The 25,746-nt window shown below is 46.6% G+C and overlaps 1 protein-coding gene across 8 annotated transcripts in view; it reads left to right on the top strand.

The window, feature by feature from the left end:
• The window catches only part of BCL11A (BAF chromatin remodeling complex subunit BCL11A), a 100,343-nt gene that overhangs the window by 66,385 nt on the left and 8,212 nt on the right, over positions 1-25,746 (top strand). For 4 of the 8 annotated variants that reach the window (XM_029937414.1, XM_029937415.1, XM_029937418.1 and 1 more), the window contains 2 exons: positions 17,933-18,034; positions 23,341-25,083. In XM_029937414.1, coding sequence (XP_029793274.1) covers positions 17,933-18,034; positions 23,341-25,083 — 1,845 coding nt within the window. Of the gene's footprint in view, positions 1-17,932; positions 18,035-23,340 lie in introns of all 8 variants that reach the window. The other 4 variants (XM_029937419.1, XM_029937413.1, XM_029937420.1 and 1 more) reach the window with 4 other exon arrangements.

Here is a 25,746-nt window from a genome sequence, read left to right as displayed (position 1 = left end):
AAACAGTAACTGCCCACTCCACGGCCTCCCTCCTGAGTCGCCTTCTTACACTCTCGGTGTGTGGCATGTGGGCCACAGACACCCGAAAGCCTGACTGGAGGTGCAGCATGGGATGTGCTGACATTAACGCGAAAGGACTGGCTAATTGACTTGCAAAATATAGGTTAGGGAGTTTTATGGGATATCAAATTATCTTACTCTTTCTCTGATTAAAGACAAAATATTATATTAAGTAGATCATTACATGGGTAAAAGGTTAGGCCTTCACACACTTAGAGGTGCAGCACCGGCTTCCCCCGCTGCTGCCGTGTGGCTGAGGCCGGTGGCAAATAGCGGACAGACCGCAGGGAGACTCACTGTTCACAGACGTGTGAAACGTCGGGATAGAGAAGTTAGATTTATAGGAGGGGCGTTTGCCTTAGCTTTGAATGTCCTGAGTCTTTTTGATTCTGATAGAAGAGACTCTCAGAATTAAATATTAATTTGTTCTGATTCAATTCCTGTTAGCAGGGAAAAGGGCGAAGACATGAAAGGGCGGGGGGGGGGGGCGGGGGACGGTGAGTGGCGTGCAGAGCAGTGGCCGCGTTTCAGAGATGGGTCACTCTTCCCAGTGTGCCCGTGAGTGGCGTTCACAGGGCATTGAGTGGAAACATTCTGTCAGGGGACACGGTCACTCCATGACTGCGAGCTGCTTGTCTGTCATGCCGCAATGCCTTGGTCAACCGTCTAACATTATATATATAAACTTTTTCCTGAAAGAAATTCCAGTCCTAATCCTGTTGTTGAGTGGAACCTCCACGCGGGTGATAATAATCTGCCAGCTAATCCATCATGCTGCTCATTTCTGTGCATTATTTATTTCAAAGCCTGAGGACCTCAGGCCACCACAGGGCTTGTGGTTTGTAGAAAGGGACAATTTCAACGCTTTGCCAGGTCAGATGTATTGCAGATTGGTAGATCTTTAGAAATTATCTCTTGAAATGCATGTGTGTTGGGCGGGGGGGAATGTAGAGTAAGTATAGGTTTTTTGAATTTCTTACTTGGTACTTAACTACACATGTGTCTGTAAGGTGGACCATCAGCATTTGCCACCCTGTCTCTCTTGCGTATCAGAAGCCCTGGTTGCCAAATGGGAGGTAGCCAGGGTGGACCAGTAAGTAGAGCTGTGGTTGGTGTGTTGATTTAATGGGTAGGGGAGAGAACAAATCACAAGTTATTCCCTGGAAATGTGCCAGGGTCCACCCACAGAGCAGTGACCCTGAACGCCCCAGCACCATCCTCCCCAGGATGGCTTGACCTTCAGCAGCCTCGTTGTCAAATCCACCTCAGAATGGAGAACAGCTTGCCTCTGTGCTGTACCGTTGACCTGCTGACAGACAGGAGTGTTAGAAACTTTGGGTAGATACGGAATTAGATCCCTAAGTATACGAAACAGACCTTGTGTGTTGCTGGGAGTGGGCAGGAGCAAAAGGTTGGAGAAAGAAAGGAAAGTATGAAGTTTTATTCCTTAGTCTTCTCTTGAAAATGGGGATCCAGACGTAACAATGTCTGTTTCCGAGAGAAGACAAAGCCATCTGTTGGGCAACGGAGCTTGTCTGGAAGACCTGGAATTGCTGTGTGACCTTAGGGAAACACTTCCCTCTCTGGGTGGAGCTCAGCCCTCGGTTCACCAGGGGCAGTGCTGGTATTTATAGACCATGTTTGACAGTCCCGAGCGAAAGGCAACTGCACTTCTCACCTCAGAATAGCAAGCATTTCTTATATGTAGGTTGCTGGGACAGCTTCCTAGGAGCTTGGTGATGTTGGATGAAGGGTTTTTCTTTTGAAATGAGTTGATTGGTTTTTGCCACTTTCCACATTATTTTCTGGTGTTTTCTTATTTTTTTCCACACAGGTGTTTCTAGGTGTTTTCTTATTTTTTCCACACAGGCTGTGTCTAATGGAATAGGGAGACTGCCCTGGCTCACATGATCCTGGTTTGTCAGTTAGCTTTAAAGGCAAGGTTTTTCCGGGACTGGTGTCTGGAAGCCGATGGCCAAACAGACAGCAGCAGGATGTAGGTGGAGATCTGGGCCCTGTTGGGGTTGGAGACTCACCGCATCTACTGGGAATCTCGCTGGGGTCGCTTTGACCCGCCCTGCCGGGCTGCTGTGATGTTAGCTAATTCTGGGTTTGTGTGAACGTGTCAGTCTAACCTGTGGCATCCTACCCCACCCCATCCCGTTGCATTTCATAAGCTAGCAACTGCGGGGCCGAGTTCCCATTACCGTCAGCTGCCTGCGTTTGTTTGCAGGACCTCAAGGAAGAACTGGGTCTTCTTAGGGAATTGGGCCCAGTATCAAGCTTGGGGTCAACGTGGGAACCACGGCAGCAAGGGATATTGATCTTCCGGGGGGCCGTCCCTTGTTCTCGGTGGGGGTGTGCAAGTAGTCCTTTTGCCTTAGATACTGGTTTCTTTTTTGGCCAAGTCTTAGCAGGTGCCACAGAGCATTCCCTTTTGGCCTAAACTTGATGAAATTTAGATGGCGTTGATGAAATAAACCCAAATGTACACATGCATGGTCATGGGCCCATTACCCATCCCCTTATCCATCCCAGCACATACCCCAAAATGACCTCTTCCTAAGTGAGAATTCCTGTAGTTTGGAGGTCTTCCGTCGGAATGGTGATGGGGCAGAGAACCTCAGCCCCATATGTGTTTTTGCTTGAGTTGTTAACCTTTCCTTCCTTCTTCCTCCTTTTTTCCTCCCCTTTCCAGTTCCCCCTTTCCTTAAGAAAAAACATGTGAGCCATGCTGGAAGTATAGACTTGACTTCCACCTCACCAGGTGCAGCTGCTGACCAGTGCAAAAAATAGGAAATATTTTTTTAAAAAGAAGGTGGGGGCAGGGGGCGGGGGGAGTTTCTGTTCCACAATCACTGCTGTTTCAATAAAAAGCAACCTGGTTTATTTGTAAAACCTACTTCCCTTTCTGTGAATGTGACCCTTTTCATAGCAGAGGACCCTGATGTGTGTGCACGGTGTGGGTAATGGGAGGGAAGGTGACAGAAGGGAGACTCTAGAAAGAGGATGGAAGGAAGAGAGATAAGAGGTGGAAAGGAGAAGGAAAAGGAGAAGAGAGAAGGCGAAGAGGGAGGCAGGAAAGGGGATTGAAATCTGAGCTATTTTTAGCTGCATGTGCATGCAGATTTCATCAGGCTTGTTGGCTGTGGAGAAACACTATGTGGGGACCGTCACCTTGCGTATAACTTCCTGCATAGCGGCCATGGTGACTAAATTTTCTGACACTGTCAGAGTTTGGACAACCCTGCCAGCTCCTGGAAGGACAGCCTAACAACTGTCACAGGCAAAGCATCGAAAGCGTGAGCTGTCGATAGTGACCTGCATTTGCAGAAAATCTGAGGGCTTTCTAATTAACGGAGGAGCTCTAAATTAGAGTAGAGCCGTTGGACAAGTCCCTCAGATGCGGGAGGTGGCACGGCGCAGATAATCATTACATCTAACAAGCTTTGGATTCTTAACAGAAGCTACGCGGTGAGCTCTCTTATAATGGTTTGGTTTCAAGGGGGGAAAAATGCCACCCCCACCCCAAAAAGGAAGAGGGGAAGAAGGAAGGGAAGGAAGAACAAGAAGGAAAGAAAATGGGAAACAAATGAAAAGAGGTTCTCACGTGCTTTGGGCAAATGCTCAGATCCTGTCCCTGAATTCTTGCCTTTGTTGCTAGCTGAGGCATCCAGATACATCTTCTGTTTTAGTTTTTCCTTATGGTAATCTGTGTCTGCTAATATGCCAGCTCGTTCATTTGAGGTTTCCCAGAGACAAGCATCTTCTGTGAGTTATTTCTGACCATGGCGCATTTCACGGGGTCTGGATTGTTGAAAGCAGCGCCCCAAACCGTAACAACTTAAACATTACAGTGAAAACACATGATACAGACAACAACTGATTAGGGTTCTACCTTGGATTTAGAAACAGACTAGGGGCCGAAGGGGGCTGCAGCTGGACCTGGGGACTTGCCTGAGATCACTTGGGGTTCATCTGAGCTCAGGCCTCCAGAGCCTGTCCAGGGCTCTTTGCACAGGGCAGAGGAATTTGAATTCCAGTTTGAGGCATTGATTTAAGCCAGCTTCGCGAGGCCTGGATGGAGCTGATCGTTTGTGTGCCTGCCTTTGTGGGTATTCCCTTTGCAAGACCCTTTCTCTACCACAGGATACACATTAGAGAGGCAGAGGCCCGTACACGTGGATGGTTGGGCCCAGCACTTCTTTTGCTTGTGTGGCTTCCCCCCAAAGCATCCACGCTATCCTTGCAGTTATTCACAGGAAATAAAATACCCTGCCTCATTCTTCTCAAACAGCTTACAAAGTAACCACAGTCCGAAGTGCAGGTTTTCTTGCAGTGTCTTTATCAGTAAAGCAGATTTTGAGCATTTATCAGCAAAAGTTAGATTTAAATATCATTCCTGTAATGTTTGAAAGAAAGATTTGTTTCGGTGGGGACTCTGCCAATCAGTGATCTTCCAGCTTGACTCTGCTATCAATTATTGCTGCAATTATTTGTCTAGTTGGATATTTAAAATGTCATCAGAAAGAGATGATTACATATTCCAGAAAGCAAGGCACTGTATAATCAGATGAACTGAATCCAGTTAAATGTAGTGTGGTACCAACCTGTCCTTCAAAGTGTGATTGTTGAGTTACCACCAGAGCAGCAGCCTTCTGCCCGGTTTTTAGGAAGCTGATCTTAACCTTGGGATGCAGTGTGCTGCCGGGGTCGGATGATACTCAATTATGGGAAACTTTCCAAGTCTGAAAATGGAATTGCTCCTTCAAATACATGAGAAGTGCATTTTGGTTATCTCATTCAGTTCATCTGCAAATCTATAAATAAGAAGTCCCTCTATTCTTCTTGCTTCCTGTGGATTTAAATGCCAAATCCTGATTTGTGGCAAAGTTGTCACATGCCCCTTTTCCCACTCTCTATGCTTGGTGCCCAGGATCTAAGCAGTGGCAGTAGAAATTACAACTGTTTGGAAGCCAAGAAAAAGCTCCATTTCTCACTTTTCTCCAATTCCGGATATTCTCGGCCCTGCTCCATCTATCAGCCTTCTCCCCACACACCTCCTCCACTGCACACCCTCCTTCTGTCCGCTCCACGAACAGGAAACAAATGCAACTTCAAGTTTATTTTTTATTATTTATTATTTTTTTTATGGAGGAAAAGAGATCACAATCTGAACAAACAACAACAGCAACAACAAAACTCCAACCAAACTAAATTCTGTAGATAGAATGGTCCCAAATGTCCCAAATGTATATAGATCCCCCCTTCATAGTCTGACCCTGTTTCTGGGCATCAGGGGTGCCCTGCTGAGTAGGATGTTCGATCTGAAAGTGACAGCCAAGCCTTTCGCTGGGAAACATTAGTCCATCCCCATTCTTAGACCTGACGAGAGGTTCCAGAGATGTTCTCTCAATCTAGGTGGGTTTCATGAGCTGGAGAAGATGATGGGCTGGCCGGCAGGGCTTTCCTCAGTTCACTTCCTACAGAGCATACTGAGCTCTTATGAGTCCACAATGTCTTGGGGGTCACAGGCTCTCCAACCAGAACATAAAATGTTCTGGGGGTCTGTTATGAAATTAATCTCATCTGCGAAAACAGAAAAGGTACCTTTTAAGACATTGGAGCCTTGGGTTGTGTGTGCTTGCCAGAGAGAGAAAGAAGCAAGGGGTGGAACATCAGGGGGAAAAAAAAGACTTTAAAAAAGTCACAACCCATTGAAATGGAGAAAAAGCATGTGATCACTCATAGCCAGGAGCTGGCAGTGGACAGCCTTGTCTCCTTTGTCCCTTCTCCTTCACCGGCTGTGTTCTAGGACCCTCGTCTTACATGGGTTTCGCTGCCAGACCCTATAGCTTGTGGCCTGGGTGGCCTCAGTTCCAGCCCAAGGTGACCCAGGTCAGCTGACCACACTGTCCTTTTGTCGGAGGGGACAGATCTGCTTGTGGTGGGTGAGGTATAGTATATTAAAACCACACAACAAAGGTGTGAAGGGCCTGGTTTAGCTCTTGAGTGATGGAGAGAGGGCCGTGGGTTCTGAATGTTTTTATGGTTCTTGGGATTCCTGCACTATGTTTGTTTTCAGGGTGTATGTTTCTCTCTTCATGCCCTCCAGCACATCCCAAGCAGAGGTAGGAGCCTGGGCTTGGGCACAGGGATCTGGGTGGGAAGAGAATTCTGCAGGGTTGTCTCCTAAGCCTGTGGCCGTGGTTTGACACTCCACGGCCCTTGCCAGTCCCTTGGCTGGGAAGCCTGGGCCCCATAAAGCACAGCAGGGCTTTGCTTGCTTTCTTTCCTGGGCCTCCACTGGGCCACGCCAGGAGATGGTGCAACTTGGGTGATAGGGTGTGGGTGGCTGCAGGTGTTTTCCTGTATCTGAAGCAGGGAGGCAGCTGAGACCAGCCAGCCAGCCTTCGATGCACCTTCCATGGCTGGCTTCCTAGCCTTATTTAAGGCCTTTTAGTGGAGCAAAACCATGGGTTCTAAATAGAATTATTTGAACTGAAGAATGTCACACTGTTCTTTCTCTTGGGGCAGAAAGATAGGGGTGTAGGTGGGGGATGAGAATAGAGGAAAGTGTGGGAGATTACTAAAAAAAAAATTGAGAGAGGGAAAAGAAAGGGACCCAGATTAGGTAATTGGGGCCAATTCACCAGAAGACTTCAGAAAATTTGACATCGATTGTAACTCTTCTAACTGTGTAATTACACAGCATTTGGAAGGTGAATTATTAACCTGATTGTCCGTAACAACCATTGAGTAAATATACAATTACCGACTGCCAAAATTGTACAGTGAACCGATGGGCCAGCAGCCACTTTCAAGGGGCTGTAATCATCTCGTGGGTCAAGGCTGACCTGGAGGTTCCTTGGTTAGTGAATCATTTACTGGAGAGACCTCAACAACCTCAGGAAGGGAAGGTTCCCTTGGTCACTGCTGGATCCATGGCAGCGCCTTCCAGCCAGGTGGTTGAAAATAAAGAGATCTCGAACATGGGAATGTCCACTGAACAGCGCTCAATTTCTGAGTGCTTATTGAGGGACTTTCCTTTGCCCAGAATGGTGTCAGGTCATGAGAGGTGGACGATACCATCTTGGTTCTCCGAACCCTGGGACTTTAGTTGAGCCAGTGCTGGTGGATGCGCGATGATCTCATGGAGCCCTGGACCCAAGAAAAGTGTAGTGTAGAGCTGAAGACAAAAGCATGGTGTATCCTTTCCATCCCCTTTCGTTGTCTAACCAGGGGCCTCTGTGCCCTCAGCTCCGTGAGCCTCAGTGCCCCCAGCCCTGAGGGGACCTGTAATCCCAGTGGGGGCCTCCTCCCGGGGAAGTCCACAGCCCTCTCATACTGAGGAGCCAGCCTGTGTCAGCCAAGAGCCTCAGGCCATAAATGCAAAGTATGGTTGAACAAAAGCCGCTTTTGAGTGGGAAAGCTGAGTGGAGTTGTCCCAACCTGTCAACTTCAGATTTCTTTCCTCCTCCCCATAAATCAAAAAACGGTTGGTGGAAGGGAGGGACACAAGCGTTTCATTTTCAGATTTTGTAAGAAAATAAAATCAAATCAAAAGAACCTGTCCCACGCTGATACCTTACATGCCAGGGTTGAGCCTGAGGCAAATTTTTGTGGCCATGTAATAAGCCTCTTTAAAATGGTGACAGACCCTTGACTCTTTGCCTTGAATTACACTGATAAAAGACATTTTATTGCGTTAGAGCTGGGGCAGGAGTACAGGACGGTTCTTGCCTGGTCGGCCTCTTTGAAACCGTGTCAGCCCTGCTGTCCACGGTCCCCACCGTCTGACAGAGTTTGAGCACCGTGGTGGTGGAGATCTGTGGGCCTGTGACAGAGTGGGGCTTTCTACCCAGCAGTGGAAAGTTGAGGCTCTGGACGTAAAAGGATTTCACCCTGAGGGGCTTGTTAGGGAGAGTGGAGTGTCTCCGTTCTTAGTAGTCATGAGAGGTCTTGACATTGGTGGTCCCAGGTCATTCTCATGTGAGACTGAACGGAAATAGAGCACAGCTGGGAAAGCTAACCCTCCCAGACCTCTATTTCCTAGGCAGTGCTAGAGAGATTCCAAAGACAATGTGATTCTGGGGTCTCCCAATATGAAGTGTAGGGTTCCCCCCACCTTGATACCTATGGAATAGGGTATCACTAGCCAAGTGAACCTGTCCACTGGCTAGAGAGGTGTTGAAATGGTGCGTTCTTGGTTTGAAGAGCTCAGAGGTGTCTGATAACTTTGGGTGTTACTGCTGCTGAATCAACACAATTAGTGAACCCAAGAACAGGCAGCAACACCCACTCTGTGGCTGGATTGGGAACTCTTGAATGAGTGCAGATGATACATGTGGGCATCTCTTTTTTATTCAGGAAATTCTTTCCATGTTGGTCAGTGGTATAAATGAGGGATTAGAAATTGGGTAAAAAGCCAGGAAAATAACTATAAAGCCAAGAAAGTAGGCCTTAGATAAGTAGGCTGTGTCCGCCTCACCTTCGTTCAGCGGGACTCTGTCAGAGAGGCTCCAGCTGGGCTGCTCCGTGCCCAGAAGGAGGGAAGGTGCTCAGGGACCCGGGAGACTGGAGCAGAAGTTGGAAGAGCTTGTGGGCGGGCAGAGGCCTGTTTCTGAAAGAAGGACTGGCTGCCTTGGGATGAGGCCTGGCCTCACAGGACCAGAACCCTCCTTGATTCAGTCTCACCTCAGGCGAGAGGGCAGCCTAGTTTTGTTCCCGGAGAAATGTCAGAGCCTGACCTGCTAGACCATTTTTTTTTCTTTTTAGTTTGTAGAGCTTTGAAGTCTTAAATTAGTTCTCACAGTTTCCGAGCACTTCTGTATTAACCATCGGACATGACAGGTTTTCATTCTGGAGAAAGGCCAATTCTGATTCTAAAGATCCCTTGGCCAAGAGTGTCACAGAGCATTTGGCCTGTACAGTCTGCCTTCCCCACCACCTCAGATGCACACGCACACCACTGTATAGTCCCAGGAAGGCAAGTGATTGCCTGTGAATGGCATTAAGACTTGTGTCCAGGCAACAAACTCTGTCTTGGCTCACCTTGATGACTCCGGCAGTGAGTGGTGATGAGGGGCAAGCTTAGTGCCCAGAAAGGTGGACTGGACCCTGACTCCCAGCCCTGGCTTCACGACCTACAGCCGGATGCTTTGGACATCTACTGCTTCTTCCCTGGGGAGGTGAGGATAACACTGTCTCTCCTCCGGCAGGATCACTGTGGAGCTAGAAAGTGAGGAGGATGCTTTGGGAAGAAGAAGACCATCTCCAGAGTAGCCAGGACCTACTTCCTTAAGAAGAGGCAGGGTTTGGAAGCCTGACACAGACTTCCTGGGGCTGCCTATTCTTTGGGGCCCGTTTCCCTTGAATGGCTGCACAGATCAGTCCTGGAAGATAAGACCAGAAAACTCTCCAGCTCCCTGGGTGGCCAGCCGTGTCCCTCGGGCAGCACCGTTGCCTCACCCTGCCGACTTCCTCCTCCACAACACAGGGGACACCTGGATACACGAGGGATCTCCTTATTAGTGCTAAGCTTGGTTTGCTTAAATTTATTCTCCGATTTTCTTGAGACTCATGAAAATGGTATAGAGGCATAAATTACATTTGTCGTGCATTGACACCGATAAAAAGGTTCAGGGTGGCCTCTTCAGAGTAATTTGGGAGTTGTGTGTTCTGTTGGCTTTGATAGACAAGTCTGCTCTGGCTGGTGTTATCAGAATTAAACGTTTGCTAAGCAAATGGTCAGTCTCATTGGATCCATCTTTGTAGCCCAAATACCTTTCCCTCCCCTCAGGCATGTAATACTTAAGCCAGGAGACACTCAAGTGCGCGGGTTTCAAGGCTTTCTATGTGTCTGGGACTATAATTTTCCACCCTTTTCTTTATTTCTCCTGTGGGTAGGGGGGCATGAATGGTATCTGTGTATATATTTTTGTGAGGACAGTCGGGGTGATAGAAACGAATTCAGAGCAGCTTCTTTTTATCACTGCCGCCTTCTAACCACAAAGGTATTGCAGCCGAGCCCCACCTTAAGAAAGCCCCAATATGCACGAAATCTCATCAATGGCAACTGATAAATTAGAGGGTGATTTTTCACATTACATAAAGATTGTTAACTTTTCAAAAGGTTTCGCCACAGGGTGCCTTTAAATAGTGAGCTCCCCCACTGAATTTAAAGTGTTTGTTTACAGATCATTAACTACTTGACAGAGAGGTTGGGGAGGGGGTGGAGGAAGAAGCACTTAAAAGGTAAAATGTTAGAAGCCCTGCCAATTTTTGATAGGCCTGATGAAACATCTCTGAAATTATGTCGGTTAGCAAATGTGATTCCGTTTACAGAAACTCACTTTACACATGGCTTTCCAGGAACCTTTCAGGTTGGTTGAGGGCAGGGACCACAAGACACTGGGGCCTTGCCACCCTGGTTTGAGGTGGCCTGGAGAGGACTCTGGCTTTCCTTAGAGTCCCATGGGTGCCAGGCTCTGGCGTGAAGCCGAGCTTTTCCACTGGCCTTCTGGCACGGACAGCAGAGACCTTTTCCCTTGACATTTAGCCTGAGTTTGTGGAAACTTCCTTCCTGGTCCTCTGTGACCTTCAGTCTCTTTGGCTCTGGACCCACCTAGATTTCCTCCTTTGAAACTCAGACAGGGGAGCTTTGCAAGATTGGGCCCCAAGAAGTTGAAATCCACCACCAGGGCCTACATTCTGAGTCCAAGAATTAGCCTGGCAGCTGGACCCAGCCCACACTGGCCTGGAGGATCCTCCTCATCTTTGCAAGGTCACTGGGGCACAGGCCCTTCCTGGCCCGCTTTTAAGATGGCCCTGCCTGGTCTCTTAACTGCATCCCAAATTCCTGTCCCATATCTGGTCTCAAGGAAACTTCGACTGGCATGGGACAGAGGAAGGCCAAGTCATCAGGCATCTGATCTAGTCTTCTCTTTTTAAGGATGAGAAAGCTTAAGGTCAAAAACGGGAAGGGATTTACTCAAGGTCATGCACAGCTGGTGAGGATTCCTGCCTTTGTGCCAGCAGTCTCTCCAGAGGAGCAAGTCCCTGACATCCTAAAGGAAGAAAAGGCTCTGGAGAGTGAGGGTCAGAGGTGTTCAGAAGGGAATGTATCGGGCACGGGCATCTTTAAAAGCCATTCTCAAACATCCCAGGTAACCTGAGAAAGACCCCAGGTAGAGGCAAATATGCATAACTCCATATACTCGTATACTCCAGCATAACTCACCAGTCATGCACACCCCACCACCTGCAAACAAAATCCACACGTGAGGGCTCAGAGCAGGGGTGAGGGTAGCCCCCCTTACCCACGGCTTTTAAGAGAAGAAAGGACGGAAATTTGGAGGGAAGGTCAAGTTGATGACTGAAGAGACAAAGCAGTGTAGGAAAATCTCCACATTTCTTGCACAGTCATTTGTGGAGAATGTGTCAGCAAGTACAAGCCCATCTAAAACTGGCAATGGTACATCTGAAATAGATTATTTAAGCCAGGGAGGCAATATTGCAAAGAAGAATGTGGCTATCAACACTTGTTTGTCTGACTCAGAGGAATAAAACACACTGAATCCCGCCTCAGCAGACCACCCACCATTCATCAGGGGAGAAAAATGGAGGTGGGGGAGAAGCAAACCAGGACAGGACGGATGAACTTGCATAAAGAGTTTCTCAAGCATCCGCATGGCTGTGTCCCTTATTTTAAGAAAATGTGATATTTGAAAATAGGAACTTGTGTAAGCTGAGGACTTCACAGACGTCCTCAGAGGGTTTATTTAGACGAACAGATCCTCTGGTGTCAGCCAAAGGGATTGGTGTACAGTATTTTGATTTAAATGTAACTACCTGTTGGGCCCCATTTGGTCTGTGCACACCTTGGCCTTTGCTCCTCTGAGCATCTGTACCTGCTTTTGCTTTTGTCTGGAAAGTCCTTCCTCTTGGCTCTCCAGGAGCAGTTCATAAGCTACCTCTTCCTGAAAGGCGCCCTCCTCCCTTTCAAGTGGAAGTAATTTCTCTTCCTTTGAATTTTCATAGCAGCTTATCTGTGCCTCTCTCGTGACATACTTTCTGCATTGGAGGAGAGCGATTTCTGTCCAGGCCTTCTCTCCTCTGTTAGTTGAGGGCTCCTATTGGCAAGTCTGTCTGGGTTTTCTTTGTGTTGCCCCCAGATCCTGGCCCATTGCTTTGGGCATTACAGGCTCTCAGTAAATAGTTGTTGAATGAACGCATGAAAGAATGAACGAATGACATTAACCTGGGTAACATGTTTTGCATAGTGAGGTACACAGTTAAACAAAGGAAAAAAATCTGTCCTAAGACAATTTGTCTTTATAGAGCTGCCCTTCCAGTCTCCTTGATTAGTTCCATCATTCTAAGGCAAAAGCTTAAAGTATAATAAAAATTTATCTAATTCACAATCAAGTGAAAATACTTCGGGCCCAGAGCCAAAGAATATTATTGGAGTGCACTTTTTTCAACACCCTAAATTTAACCAGCTGGAATTCTTTTTTTAAGTACCATCCTATTCAACCTTTTGAAATGAAGGATTTGCCTTTTAGTGGGAAATCTGCATTTCAACACAAAGATGGAACACAATGTCTTTGGTTTAGTTATTCTTCAGAAGAGCAAGCAAGCTCACTTGCTTGCAAGCACGCTCTCTCTCTCTCTCTCTCTCTCTCTCTCTCTCTCATTATATGCTTTGCTTATGTTAAAGACACAGATTGCAGAAAATTTTGTTTAGCCTTGACAGATTGGTGGCTTGCATTTTTTGCATTTTTATGGATAAAGGGGCATGAAAGGTGTTGTCTGTCCTTCCCCCTTCATAGAGTGAATTTCTAGGATAAGAACTCAAAAGGTGAAATTTGTTTTTAGATAATCAAGGCTATAGGAGGATAGAATTGGTAAAAAAAAAAAAAAAAAAAAGAGTTTTTAAATGAGTGACTGATGAAATTAGAGTCACCAATGAAGGATTAAGGAATATAGAGATCAAGAGCAAATTTCAGCAAAGAAATTTTGTTAAATGTGATATCTCTAGAATTCTCACTTGCTTTCATCTGTACAGGATACGCTTTTTTAAAAGCATCACAATTTGGTAAAACCGTAGCTAGTTAAAAAAAAAAAGCAACGATGGAAAAAATGCTCATTTAAATGCTCATTTCTAGAACAAAAGGGAATGCAATTTTGACAATATCAGAAGGTTAATTAAGAAGTCTGTTAGCGATGATAAAGCTGGCACATTTTCAGTTTAGATTGACATGACTCAAGACATAGGCATAGCTAATGTTTGCTCTATGATACTTCGATAAGTCACAGAATCTGAGAGAGAGGTGCTGGTATCTATTGTAAACGGAGGGTTAAGAGCTAGGAGGACACTTCGTGGACGTGCTTTCTGGTTAAAGAAGCCTCTATCCCAGACTAGCTGCACTCATTATTTTTGTGATTTGGATCCAGTAGTAGTGATACAGTTGGAATTGGTTCATTCAGGTAACTGTACAACTTTCAGGGTGCATTTTAAGTGTAGTCTGTAAGTTGGCTCCTGGCTGGGGAAGAGGGTATTTGAGGATCTTGCTGGAAAAAAGTGTCAGAGTCCTTTGTTTTGGCCTCTGTCACCAATATAGAGACTTTCCCAATCACGGTGGGTTGTTATTCATTCTCTTGAAGACCCAGAATGAATGGGGGGTTAGGGCTTCCCAGGGTAATGCATTCCACTTGGGGACAGCTATATTCCTTTTGTGCCCTACCTATTTGGAAAACAGGGAAGTTTTCGGAAAAACATATGAAAGGATATATTTCCTTAAGAAAGGAAATATATATACACATATCTACATTTCAGGAAACATCAGACAGCTATATGTCTGCATACTCCTCTAGAGAGGCCTGGGGATTGAATACCTGATAAAAGTCGGGCACCCAGAACAGTCATTAAATGTGTTGGAAATGATGCTGTGTGCTTAGCTGTTTCGGCACATGTGTAGATCGGCAGTATAACTTGTCAATGAGAAAGACTCTAATGTGGCTGCGTTACATACCAGTGATTGATTTCAGAAACAAACAGCATGTCAATAATAAAGGAGTCTTTGAGATGTTCTTGAGGAAACCTGAAATTTGGCTCAAGGACCTTAAATTCCAGGGACATACCACTGGGCTTATGGAGCTCTGCATCAAAAGTTGGTACCCACTGTATATAGAAATGTAAAGTGACCAATGTATAACATTAAATCAAAACCATTCCTGATTTGGGGCAGATTTTTAATGAGACCTGAAAAAAATAAGATTCATTCTTTTTCATTCAGCTGTCAGGAAATGTTGCAACCTAATAATGCATAAGGCGTTTCTGGGGCCCCAGGTAGAGATGCTGGGTCTAGAGACCCTTTATGAAACAGAACAGGCTAAAACACCTTTCACCAGAAGAGCACAGGAATTAGGAAAGACTGATCCAGAAGAGGGCAACACATCACATTTGTGAGCCCAGACAGGGAAACAGAGTCCGGTTTTTACCCCACCCATGCAGTGTGCCACAGCTGCTTCCTCAAACATTTCAGCTTTTATGAAAGTGGTGAGGACACCATCTGTCTGACAGAAACTGGTTTGGACGCTGTCTAGTGCAAAGAGCATTCTGTACTTGATAGGAAGCCTGGCTCTGTCCCTTGCCCTGTCGATGAGGGAGGCTGGAATGCCACAGGAAGCGATTCCTAGGGATGTCCCAGGCTTGCTCTGTTTCTGACTGTTCTACTCCTGAAAAAGGTGAGTCTCAGACAGAAGACACAAAGGTCTCCTAGCCAGTCTGGCTCTCTGCCAGCGGAACATGCTTCCAGCTTCTGTGCCTCCCCTTACCCCACGACAGCCTGGTCTTAAACTGGACTGTGTGGGGGACTTTTTAAACATAGATTGCTGCATGGCTGCCACCCCCAGGTTTCTATTCAGTAGTTCTGAGGTGGGCCTGAGAATTTGCATTTCCAACAAGCTCCAAGCCGTGCTGATGCGGGGCCTGCGGCTGTACTTCGAGAACCACCAAGGAAGCAGAAGAGAGCAGAGCACGATTTCCCACTTTCCAGCCAGCTAAGGAGCCCACCACTCCCTGGGGGAAATGGAGAGAAAAGGCCCTCAACTAGGGGGGGCCCGGGCAGGTAGAGCTGCTCATTGAGTGTGATGCTTCAAAGCATTAATTGTGAGACTTTGCCTAAAACATGATGAAATAATTGAAAGCATCATAGCAAGAAGTTAAACCCTAGGGAGGCTATTAACAACTTAGCATTTCCAGTTCCTGTGGGAATGTCGACAACTTACCAAGGAGAATGTGTGCACTGGGAGAGGCTGCAGAATCAGCTGGGGTTCCCCGATGCCTGTGCTTTGACACTCTTCCTGGAGGAAGAGAAATACAAGTATGAGTCTCCCGGAAAGGCAATGTCAGTAGCTTTGTTAAACTGATAGGAACAGGTGTGTCCCTCTTCAGCTGGCTAAGTTCTGGGGGGGAAGTGGATGGTAGAGGGTGAAAAACAGTGGAGGGGTGGGGGAGCCAAGGGGCTCGGGAAGCAGATCGGGTGTTGTTTTCCAATTTTGAAACCAAGTCAGTTCATTTGAACCCTTTGAAAGGCCCACTCAGCACCCCTGGGTTGAATTCCCTCCCAAGAGGTTGCAATGAGAGGTTTTCTCCAGATGGGTCAATGAGTGCCTCCTCACTGGCACTCCTTGGGAAGGAACCAGGGGAAGGAGATAGATGGATATCCCAGGAAAGAGCACTGGTGGGGAAGCCGAGACTTAATTCTGATCTTCACTTTGTGGTTAACTATCAACGTAGCTTGTGGGCTAGTCACTTAATTTTGCAAGCCCTCAGTTTCCCCATGTGTCACATGAAGGCGTACACCTGATGATCTTGAAGGTTTTTTACAATTCAAAAACCAAAAACAGGTCATGGTGCCAGATACCCAGATACTCTCCCTGATGAGCCCTTGCTATGCCATGTGGCCTGGCGCTATGGGAAAATGGGCCAGGCCGCTGCCCCTGGAAACTCAGCGTGTTCAGGGCTGATGGGTATGTAGACAGGGTTCTCAACCAGACATAAATGAAAGTAGTCAGGCCTGGGGTAAGTCAACAGTCCTCACATCTTGCTGGAGGCCTACCAAGACACCTCAGCATCTCCTCTCAGACTAAATGGCAGGGAATTGAAATCAGACTGTCCCTATGCAGGAGTCCAAGTACCTTGTGGCGTTTCTGCTAGGGTCACGAGGTGCCTCAGTTGGGTGGGTCTGCTAAGGAAAGGATCTCAGTCTTGGTGACATACCAACTTCTGAAATGGCTAAGATGAGAACAAGTGCAGAAATGGATTCTCAGATTTCCCGTTGAAAAATACAACGACTAAATCGGTAGTTAATGTTACCCTATGCTCTCAATACCCTGTTTATAATGTACACAGTGAACTGAAGACATACTTGTTTTTTAAGTCCAGTCTTTGTACTTTTACTGGTTCAATTTTGTGGCATTAATTCTGTTTGGGGCTGGAGAGGAGGATATGCCTCTGTAGATGGTCTCAGGCTGGGCGGGGCCTCCACAGCGGCCTCCCTTTGCAGGCCTGGGAACAACAGAGCTTAACAACAGAGCCTAAGAGCTTCCATGAGCAGTACACCATTGTTACCCACCACGCTCCTCATGAAAGGAAACCTTGTGCTGACGGCCCTGGCTGTTCTTGGCAATGTGAATCTATATAAGGAGAACAGGATGTATTTTACACTTGGGACCTGCTATCCAAGAGTATAACAACAACACTTTTAAGTGTTCTTAATATTAAGCTAATGGAAAACATACTCTGTTTACTCACCATCAAAGTCTGTTTTTCTTCTCTCCCTCCTCCCCCAGTCATCACAAACTCCAGGCCTCTAGAACACACTGGGTATCTCCTGCTCCAATTATCTTACACTCTGTCTCAAGGTTGACCTATTACGTGCTTGGTTAGCTCGAGGTGGACTTGGAAAAACTAGGAACTTACCACACAAACCATATAATCCCCAGGTTGCACAGACCAAATATTTCCTTTCTCACCAAAGTCTCAGAGCTAGAAATGCTTGATTTATTGCTAGATTTATGTTTATTAGTGTGAGAAGTCATTTCTCCTCAGCTGAGTGCAACAAAGTGCAAGAATGGAGAAGGTGGGCCACTTTTTTGGGGTACTGCTGTTATCGAAATGCTGGTTTATCCTTGTCATTTAATAGTGGGATTCCTCACCCTCAAGATGGGGACTTGGCCAGAGTTACTGTAACCCCAGAATTCTAGTATTTATTCTACACTGCTTTGTGTTGCTAAGAAGTCATGTCTATATGGGATATTCTGGTGATGGGATTCTAGGGCGTGGCCCAGCCAAGTCCCGAAGGCCTAAGATTACCCTATCTTTGGAGGTGCGTTCCTAAGTGTAGCACTTGCATATTGTTTTTTGCTTGGGTGTGTCTAGTAAAGTAAATGTATGCCTGTAAACCAGCCTTGCAGATAAATCCCTCCATTTTACCAGTCCACCCTGTAACATTGCCAATTTCCTCCTTGCTATTTACATATCTCTAATTATAAACAATAAACAAATAAGCAAATAAACCAAAGACTCCCCTCCCCCCCAAAAAAGCAACCCCCTTCCCTTTTGTTGAAAAAGACCAAAATCAAAAACAAAACAAAATCGTGGAAATAACTTCATCACTGTTGTTTTTTTGTTTTGTTTTGTTTTGGGTGGTTTTTTTTTTGATACAGGCCTTGGGCCTTTAACTATCTGCAAGGCTGTTGTAATGATGTTCATCTATTTTAATGGAATTGAAATGTGATATCCTGTGGTTTATGATGCACATTGTTTATAGCTTTAGTGCTTGATTTTGGGTTTCTTTCACAGATAAACTTCTGCACTGGAGGGGCCTCTCCTCCCCTCGTTCTGCACACGGAGCTCTAATCCCCACGCCCGGGATGAGTGCAGAATATACCCCGCAGGGTATTTGTAAGTTGAGCATTATTTCTTCTACAAATGTCCATGTGTATAGAGATGAGAGTTTCTGGAAATTACTCTTACTTTTTAAGTACTGAAAGGAGTTACTTCCAAAATAGATTGGCTTCTGCATATGTATTATTCCATTACTCACTTGGCACCCTCTCCCAGCTCCACTCACCCCCCTTCTCTTTTCCCCTCCCCTTTTTTGTGTCATTCCCACTGAAGGCATGGAGCTGACAGTAACTTGTCCCTGTGGGTCTCTTCCCCAGGGTCGTATCTGGCTCCATGGCGTGTGACCACAGACCTCTGTGTGTTCAGGGCCCATTTCATTCCTGGACATTCATTCACTTTCATGGCCTCATTTAGGAGTTTGAGTTTATTCTATGGCATACCTGTTAGCAGAGGCCGGAACCAAAAGAAGTCAGTTTAGAGTTACTCCACAGTTATCCTCATGCATGTTATAGATGCATTTACATGTATGTTTAAACATGGTATATGTGTATATATATATATGGTGTGTCATATATATGCACACACAGACGATTTCTACTTGTTTTCCTGCTAGTTTTAGAGAAAATTGCACAGCATTGTTGCTTAAATTCAAAGATACCACTACCACCACCATCACTACCATTAACACTGTCCACTTATATGTGTAAGCCAACCTTTATGGTGGGGGTCTTTTTATGAAATTTAGATTTATGTGTTTATAAAAATGCTTTTGAAATCTGTTGTTCTAGAAGATAATACAGTTTTCTGTGTAGTAATAAATGATATGAGTCATGTATGGATAAAAAGTTGGATGGGGGTGGGGGTCGATTCTGCCCCAAACACGTAAAAGCGGGTTCAAGAGAGGAAAAAAAAAAAAGAAGGATAATACCTCATTTTTATTTAAGGAATTCATTTTTATCTTGAAAGTAAGTGAAAGGTTACCTGTTGTGGAAAGAGGAAAAGAAAGGGGAGGTGACATGGAAAGAATATGATGATGGGGAGTTCAGCTATAAAGCAGACTGGTTTTAGATGAGAGAGGTAAAGTAGACCCAGCCTTCCTGAGAATGGTGTCTTGGGGCAGGGCATGCGCCCTGAGACCAAGTTTGAAGCCAGTTGTTTATTTTGTTAACTCCTAGGTAATCCTAGGTAACAAAAGAGTTATTGTGTGAATTTCACAAGTCCTCAAGTCCTGAGGGCTGGGTGGTGCAGGGGTTAAAAGCACCTCTTTTGCCATCCCCTCCCCAACATGCAGCTGGGCCTAAGCCTGGGTTAGGTCACCGATTGCAGAGTTTAGGGGGTTGGATTCATGGTTTCGAGTCCCTACATGCTGACTGGGTGGGGAGAGCTCTCCTCCTTTGGCTGGGGGTGCCTGGGGCCCGCACTGGGCTGTGGGAACAGAGCCACCCTTAGAGGGAAGGGATGAGAAGGGAGTAAGGCAGTAGAGAGGAGGGTGGAGCTGAGTGGCCCAGGGCTGCTGGCCTGGGAATCAGTTCAGGTCTCTCTCTTCCGCTGACACTCCTGAGGGCCGGGGTGGGAAACTAGGAGACTGCTACAGAATCCATGTCTTCTCCCCCTCTTCTCGCAAAGGGAGGGTACCTAGTTTGCTGGTGCCCATTCTGGCAGGACCAGTTTAGGAGTGACCAGACAAGGTATGTGGAAATGGGTTGTGGAGTTCCAGAAGGCATTCGAGCAGAACTGACCCCCAACACCACCCAGCTGCCTTAACCAGCTGCCCTTGGCTTTCAGAGCACTTAGCACCTCCCTGTGGCTTCCCTGCTGGGGGACCACAGTCATGGGCCCTTAAAGTGGCCTCTTCTGCTACCCACTATCCAGGACCTCCCTCCCCTTGGCCTGAGATCTGGATTCTGGACTCCAACCTTCTTCTGGAAGCCCTTCTGGGTATACAACCTGGTCAGTTATCATGCTACTAACTAATCAAGCCTGGGAGTAATGAAAACTCACATTCACCTTGGACCTAGTAGGTTACCTATGGCTTTTAGACACGTCTGTCATTTCAGCCTCACAATTCTATAAGGTACTGGTTTTATGCTCATTTTAACAGATAGGAAACCTAAGGCTCAAAGAAATTAAGGGTCTCAGAGCCATAAGCTGGTAAATAGTAGAGCCTGGGCTCTGGTGTCAGACTTCCTTGTTTTTCTCAATCCTGAGGCTTGGATCACATGACTCTTTAGCATTGGTGACAAACTAAAAATGGGGTTATTCCTCCCTATATAATAAAATGAAATTAAATAAAAGCTGGTAGGTGAGCTAATGGCTGATTTTAACCGTTTGATGCCTGGAGTTCTTATGCTTGGGGCCAGGACTCAGTTTATTGCTCTAAATCAAAACAGTCCCCATGAATGCCCAATGAGGCTCTCAAATTGAGAAGTTGATTTTCGTCAGAGTAAATGAAGAATATTATTATATTTTACACGTCAATAAATCAATGTAGCCCTAATTTTGCCACGTAGGAAATCAATGCTGGTCTTTCTAAACCATCAAAGATGTTATGAACAAAGTAATTTCACAAATTATGGCAAGTAACACATTTATTGATGACTGCAGTTTAGGAATTGAGAATCTGTGTGCACTGTAATATAATATGGTGCACTGGCGTGAGCTGAGTGAAATACAGATTATATGGTGAAACTGTAATGCATCATTTGCTATTAGTGGACTGGTAATAATTACCAGTTTGAAAGCAGCTCTTTTGATGTAATCTTTAGTCTCAATCGTAACAGCCCTTCTCATTGACATTATGATTACACTAGCTGCCCTCATGATCTAGAATATCTAGTTGATAGGAATACTAAAACGCGATAGTGAAAACTGTATGTTGTGTGCTCATTATAAGATAAAACGCTATCTCCTCTGACCTGATGTATGAGAGGAGTGGGTAACAGCACAGTGTGAACATACGTGGCACGATCATATCACTGACTCTGAAAACAAAATTTTAGGAGGTTCAGAACAACAAAGTAAGATGGACTTTGCTTATTTAAGCCTGTTGGAAAAGATACAGGTGAGACCCTTGATGCAGTGCTGTGCGCATTTTGGCACTTACCCATAACCGTGGTCAACATGCATGCAAAACTGGATTGCTAATTATGGGTTCAGGCCTGGACTTCAATAAAATATAAGCGGAAATATGATTTTAAGGCATTTGGAGTGATGGAAGTGTTAAGGACTTGTTTCAGCTGACAAATCTCCTCTTTACTTATCCAATCCGGATTGTCAGGCTAAATGTATGATAATAACACAGAGTCCTAGAGAGGCAAAGGAGAAAGCCAGGGAGGGTCACGTTAGTTGGAACCAGATAGTTTTTATGCCTCCCTATTTAGAACCCAAGTCATTGTTCAACAACAACAAAAAATTTATGAAAATACTCTCAATGATGCTTTCCATTTCCCTTTGAAGAGAGGAGGCAAACAAAAATAGGCAGATAATGTGATACTAATGTCAGCGTTTTCTTTCAAAATCTTTTCTGCCTTTTTTTTCCCTCCTTCCACATTAGGCAAATGTTGGAAACCTAATTTTGGTATCTTATCATCTAATCTTGTTAAAGAGATTTACCCAGGAGTGGGATAGATTGAGTGAGATTATAAATGCATTGTAAAGTAAATTACAAGGTCAGTGCAGGGAGTCCATTATTCAGACAAGTGCTCTGAGCAAGGCTGGCTTGTTTGGGAATGCGTGTTTGGGACTCCTGAGAAGGCCCTGCCAGCTTTTCTTTCTGACTTGCTAAATGGAGGAATCGTAATTGATTAATTCCTCACTCCCACTCTTTAGCGCCATGGTGGAAATTTTTTTTTTTTTTTTTTTTTTTTTTTTTGCTTTTAAATAAGTTACTGACAAGTACTAGCTGGGCCTTAAGCGACTCCTCTAGCCCCCTTTTTAAAGACGGGCTAAAGTTCATTTCTCATTTGTGTTTTATGCACCAGCTCTTTGAGAATCCCTGGGAAGCTAATCTATGTTTCTCAACCTTGTCCTTTGGCCACCAACATTTGGGCCCTTTTAGTGCCGTAGTTGACTGGTAAACTGTTAGTTACTCCCTTGGTGTATATATATTTTTAAATTTAGCTATCTCCAAAAATGAATGATCGTGAAGTCAAGCTGGCCCCCTCTTTGCCAAAGTGGCATTTACCACTCTCGGGTTCTTTTCAGTGAGAGAGAAATAATGTGACTTAAGCAGGGCCCCTCTCCAGACGGCTTGGCTACTGGCCAAAGAGTTGACTAGCTGAACTGTGTCTTTCTGTTTCTTTCTCAACTGGAGCTGAGGCTCAGCCGAGGGCGCAGGATGTTGTATAATTTGGTTCACGTTGTTAGCCTCTCAAAATAATGAGGAGGAGGATAGTGTAGCATTTCTCAGCCTGCTGCCCGTCATGGTGCTGGCTGCTTTAACTGTTCTTAAACTAGGATGCTGTGTCTGCTTAAGTTGGCACCAGCCACTCCTCCTAACTTCTCCAGACTTGCATTTGTTTGACTGGGGGAACAACTTCTAAAGATCTGATACGGCCTGTTGGTTAAATCCGAATTAAATTTCTCTTTTGAGATTTTTTTGCAACATCCCTCGAGATAAAAATGGGAGTCCCCGTAAGGTGTTGTGGAACCAGGATTGGGACTTACCAGTCCTCACACAGGCTGGGTTGTGAGAATGTTGCTAGTCTCTCTTCCTTGGAATTATTTTAGGAGTATCTTCTCATTTTTAACAATATCAACAATTAGTGTGTTTCAGGCTAAGATTAAAAGCATCTCTAGGGCCACAGAGAATTATAATGAGCTGACCTTCTCTTTTTTGATATCCCTATGAAATGATTGCCTATTTAGAAAGTTCACCTGCCACCCAGGGGAGAGTAGAACGATGGGATTTAGGAAGCAGAAAGTTTCCCTTAGGTCACCTTGTCTAAGTCCCTCACTTAACAAATGAGGAAACGGAGGCACAGAGATGAAATAGCTAGCCCCAAACCACCGTTGGTGACAGATTGGAGAGTTCGGAAGAGGTTTGCTGAGGTTCCCTAGAATGTAGGGATTCTCCAGCTTGAACTGGTGCAGATTTTTCTGCTTTGGTGATTGGACTTAAAATTCTTAGAACTGAATGAAGTGGCAGAAAGACTGATTTGACAAATATTTATTGGGCACCAACCACCAGATGTACCGGGTACCAATTCTAGACACAGGGAATAAATATAATAGATCAGTGAGGGCTTAGGCCTGTGGGCTGGAGGGCTGGGGACAGGGAAGGGTGGAGGTGAAGCATAAATAAGCAATTGCTAATGTCCTCCTCTGTGATTAAACATTGATGTTGGTGTTGTATTATTTTGCAGGTAAAGATGAGCCCAGCAGCTACACATGTACAACTTGCAAACAGCCATTCACCAGTGCATGGTTTCTCTTGCAACACGCACAGAACACTCATGGATTAAGAATCTACTTAGAAAGCGAACACGGAAGTCCCCTGACCCCGCGGGTTGGTATCCCTTCAGGACTAGGTGCAGAATGTCCTTCCCAGCCACCTCTCCATGGGATTCATATTGCAGACAATAACCCCTTTAACCTGCTAAGAATACCAGGATCAGTATCGAGAGAGGCTTCCGGCCTGGCAGAAGGGCGCTTTCCACCCACTCCCCCCCTGTTTAGTCCACCACCGAGACATCACTTGGACCCCCACCGCATAGAGCGCCTGGGGGCGGAAGAGATGGCCCTGGCCACCCATCACCCGAGTGCCTTTGACAGGGTGCTGCGGTTGAATCCAATGGCTATGGAGCCTCCCGCCATGGATTTCTCTAGGAGACTTAGAGAGCTGGCAGGGAACACGTCTAGCCCACCGCTGTCCCCAGGCCGGCCCAGCCCTATGCAAAGGTTACTGCAACCATTCCAGCCAGGTAGCAAGCCGCCCTTCCTGGCGACGCCCCCCCTCCCTCCTCTGCAATCCGCCCCTCCTCCCTCCCAGCCCCCGGTCAAGTCCAAGTCATGCGAGTTCTGCGGCAAGACGTTCAAATTTCAGAGCAACCTCGTGGTGCACCGGCGCAGCCACACGGGCGAGAAGCCCTACAAGTGCAACCTGTGCGACCACGCGTGCACGCAGGCCAGCAAGCTGAAGCGCCATATGAAGACGCACATGCACAAGTCATCCCCTATGACGGTCAAGTCCGACGACGGCCTCTCCACCGCCAGCTCCCCGGAACCCGGCACCAGCGACCTGGTGGGCAGCGCCAGCAGCGCGCTCAAGTCTGTGGTGGCCAAGTTCAAGAGTGAGAACGACCCCAACCTGATCCCGGAGAATGGGGACGAGGAGGAAGAGGAGGACGACGAGGAAGAGGAAGAAGAGGAGGAAGAGGAGGAGGAGGAGCTGACGGAGAGCGAGAGGGTGGACTACGGCTTCGGGCTGAGCCTGGAGGCGGCGCGCCACCACGAGAACAGCTCGCGGGGTGCGGTGGTGGGCGTGGGCGACGAGGGCCGCGCCCTGCCTGATGTCATGCAGGGCATGGTGCTCAGTTCCATGCAGCACTTCAGCGAGGCCTTCCACCAGGTCCTGGGCGAGAAACACAAGCGCGGCCACCTGGCCGAGGCCGAGGGCCACAGGGACACTTGCGACGAAGACTCGGTGGCCGGCGAGTCGGACCGCATAGACGATGGCACTGTTAACGGCCGCGGCTGCTCCCCAGGCGAGTCGGCCTCGGGGGGCCTGTCCAAAAAGCTGCTGCTGGGCAGCCCCAGCTCGCTGAGCCCCTTCTCCAAGCGCATCAAGCTCGAGAAGGAGTTCGACTTGCCCCCAGCCGCGATGCCCAACACGGAGAACGTGTACTCGCAGTGGCTCGCTGGCTACGCGGCCTCCAGGCAGCTCAAAGATCCCTTCCTTAGCTTCGGAGACTCCAGACAATCGCCTTTCGCCTCCTCGTCGGAGCACTCCTCGGAGAACGGGAGCTTGCGCTTCTCCACGCCGCCCGGGGAGCTGGACGGAGGGATCTCGGGGCGCAGCGGCACGGGAAGTGGAGGGAGCACGCCCCATATTAGTGGTCCGGGCCCGGGCAGGCCCAGCTCAAAAGAGGGCAGACGCAGCGACACTTGTGAGTACTGTGGGAAAGTCTTCAAGAACTGTAGCAATCTCACTGTCCACAGGAGAAGCCACACGGGCGAAAGGCCTTATAAATGCGAGCTGTGCAACTATGCCTGTGCCCAGAGTAGCAAGCTCACCAGGCACATGAAAACGCATGGCCAGGTGGGGAAGGACGTTTACAAATGTGAAATTTGTAAGATGCCTTTTAGCGTGTACAGTACCCTGGAGAAACACATGAAAAAATGGCACAGTGATCGAGTGTTGAATAATGATATAAAAACTGAATAGAGGTATATTAATACCCCTCCCTCACTCCCACCTGACACCTCCTTTTTTCACCACCCCCCCTTCCCCATCGCCCTCCAGCCCCACTCCCTGTAGGGTTTTTTTCTAGTCCCATGTGATTAAACAAACAAACAAACAGAAGTAACGGAAGCTAAGAATATGAGAGTGCTTGTCACCAGCACACCTGTTTTTTTTTCTTTTTCTTTTTTTCCTTTTCTTTTTTTCCTTTATGTTCTCACCGTTTGAATGCATGATCTGTATGGGGCAATACTATTGCATTTTACGCAAACTTTGAGCCTTTCTCTTGTGCAATAATTTACATGTTGTGTATGTTTTTTTTTTAAACTTAGACAGCATGTATGGTATGTTATGGCTATTTTAAATTGTC

The sequence above is a fragment of the Suricata suricatta genome, chromosome 4 (genome assembly GCF_006229205.1).
Source record: "Suricata suricatta isolate VVHF042 chromosome 4, meerkat_22Aug2017_6uvM2_HiC, whole genome shotgun sequence".
NCBI lineage: Eukaryota > Metazoa > Chordata > Mammalia > Carnivora > Herpestidae > Suricata > Suricata suricatta.
This window is presented reverse-complemented; position numbering and strand designations above follow the sequence as displayed.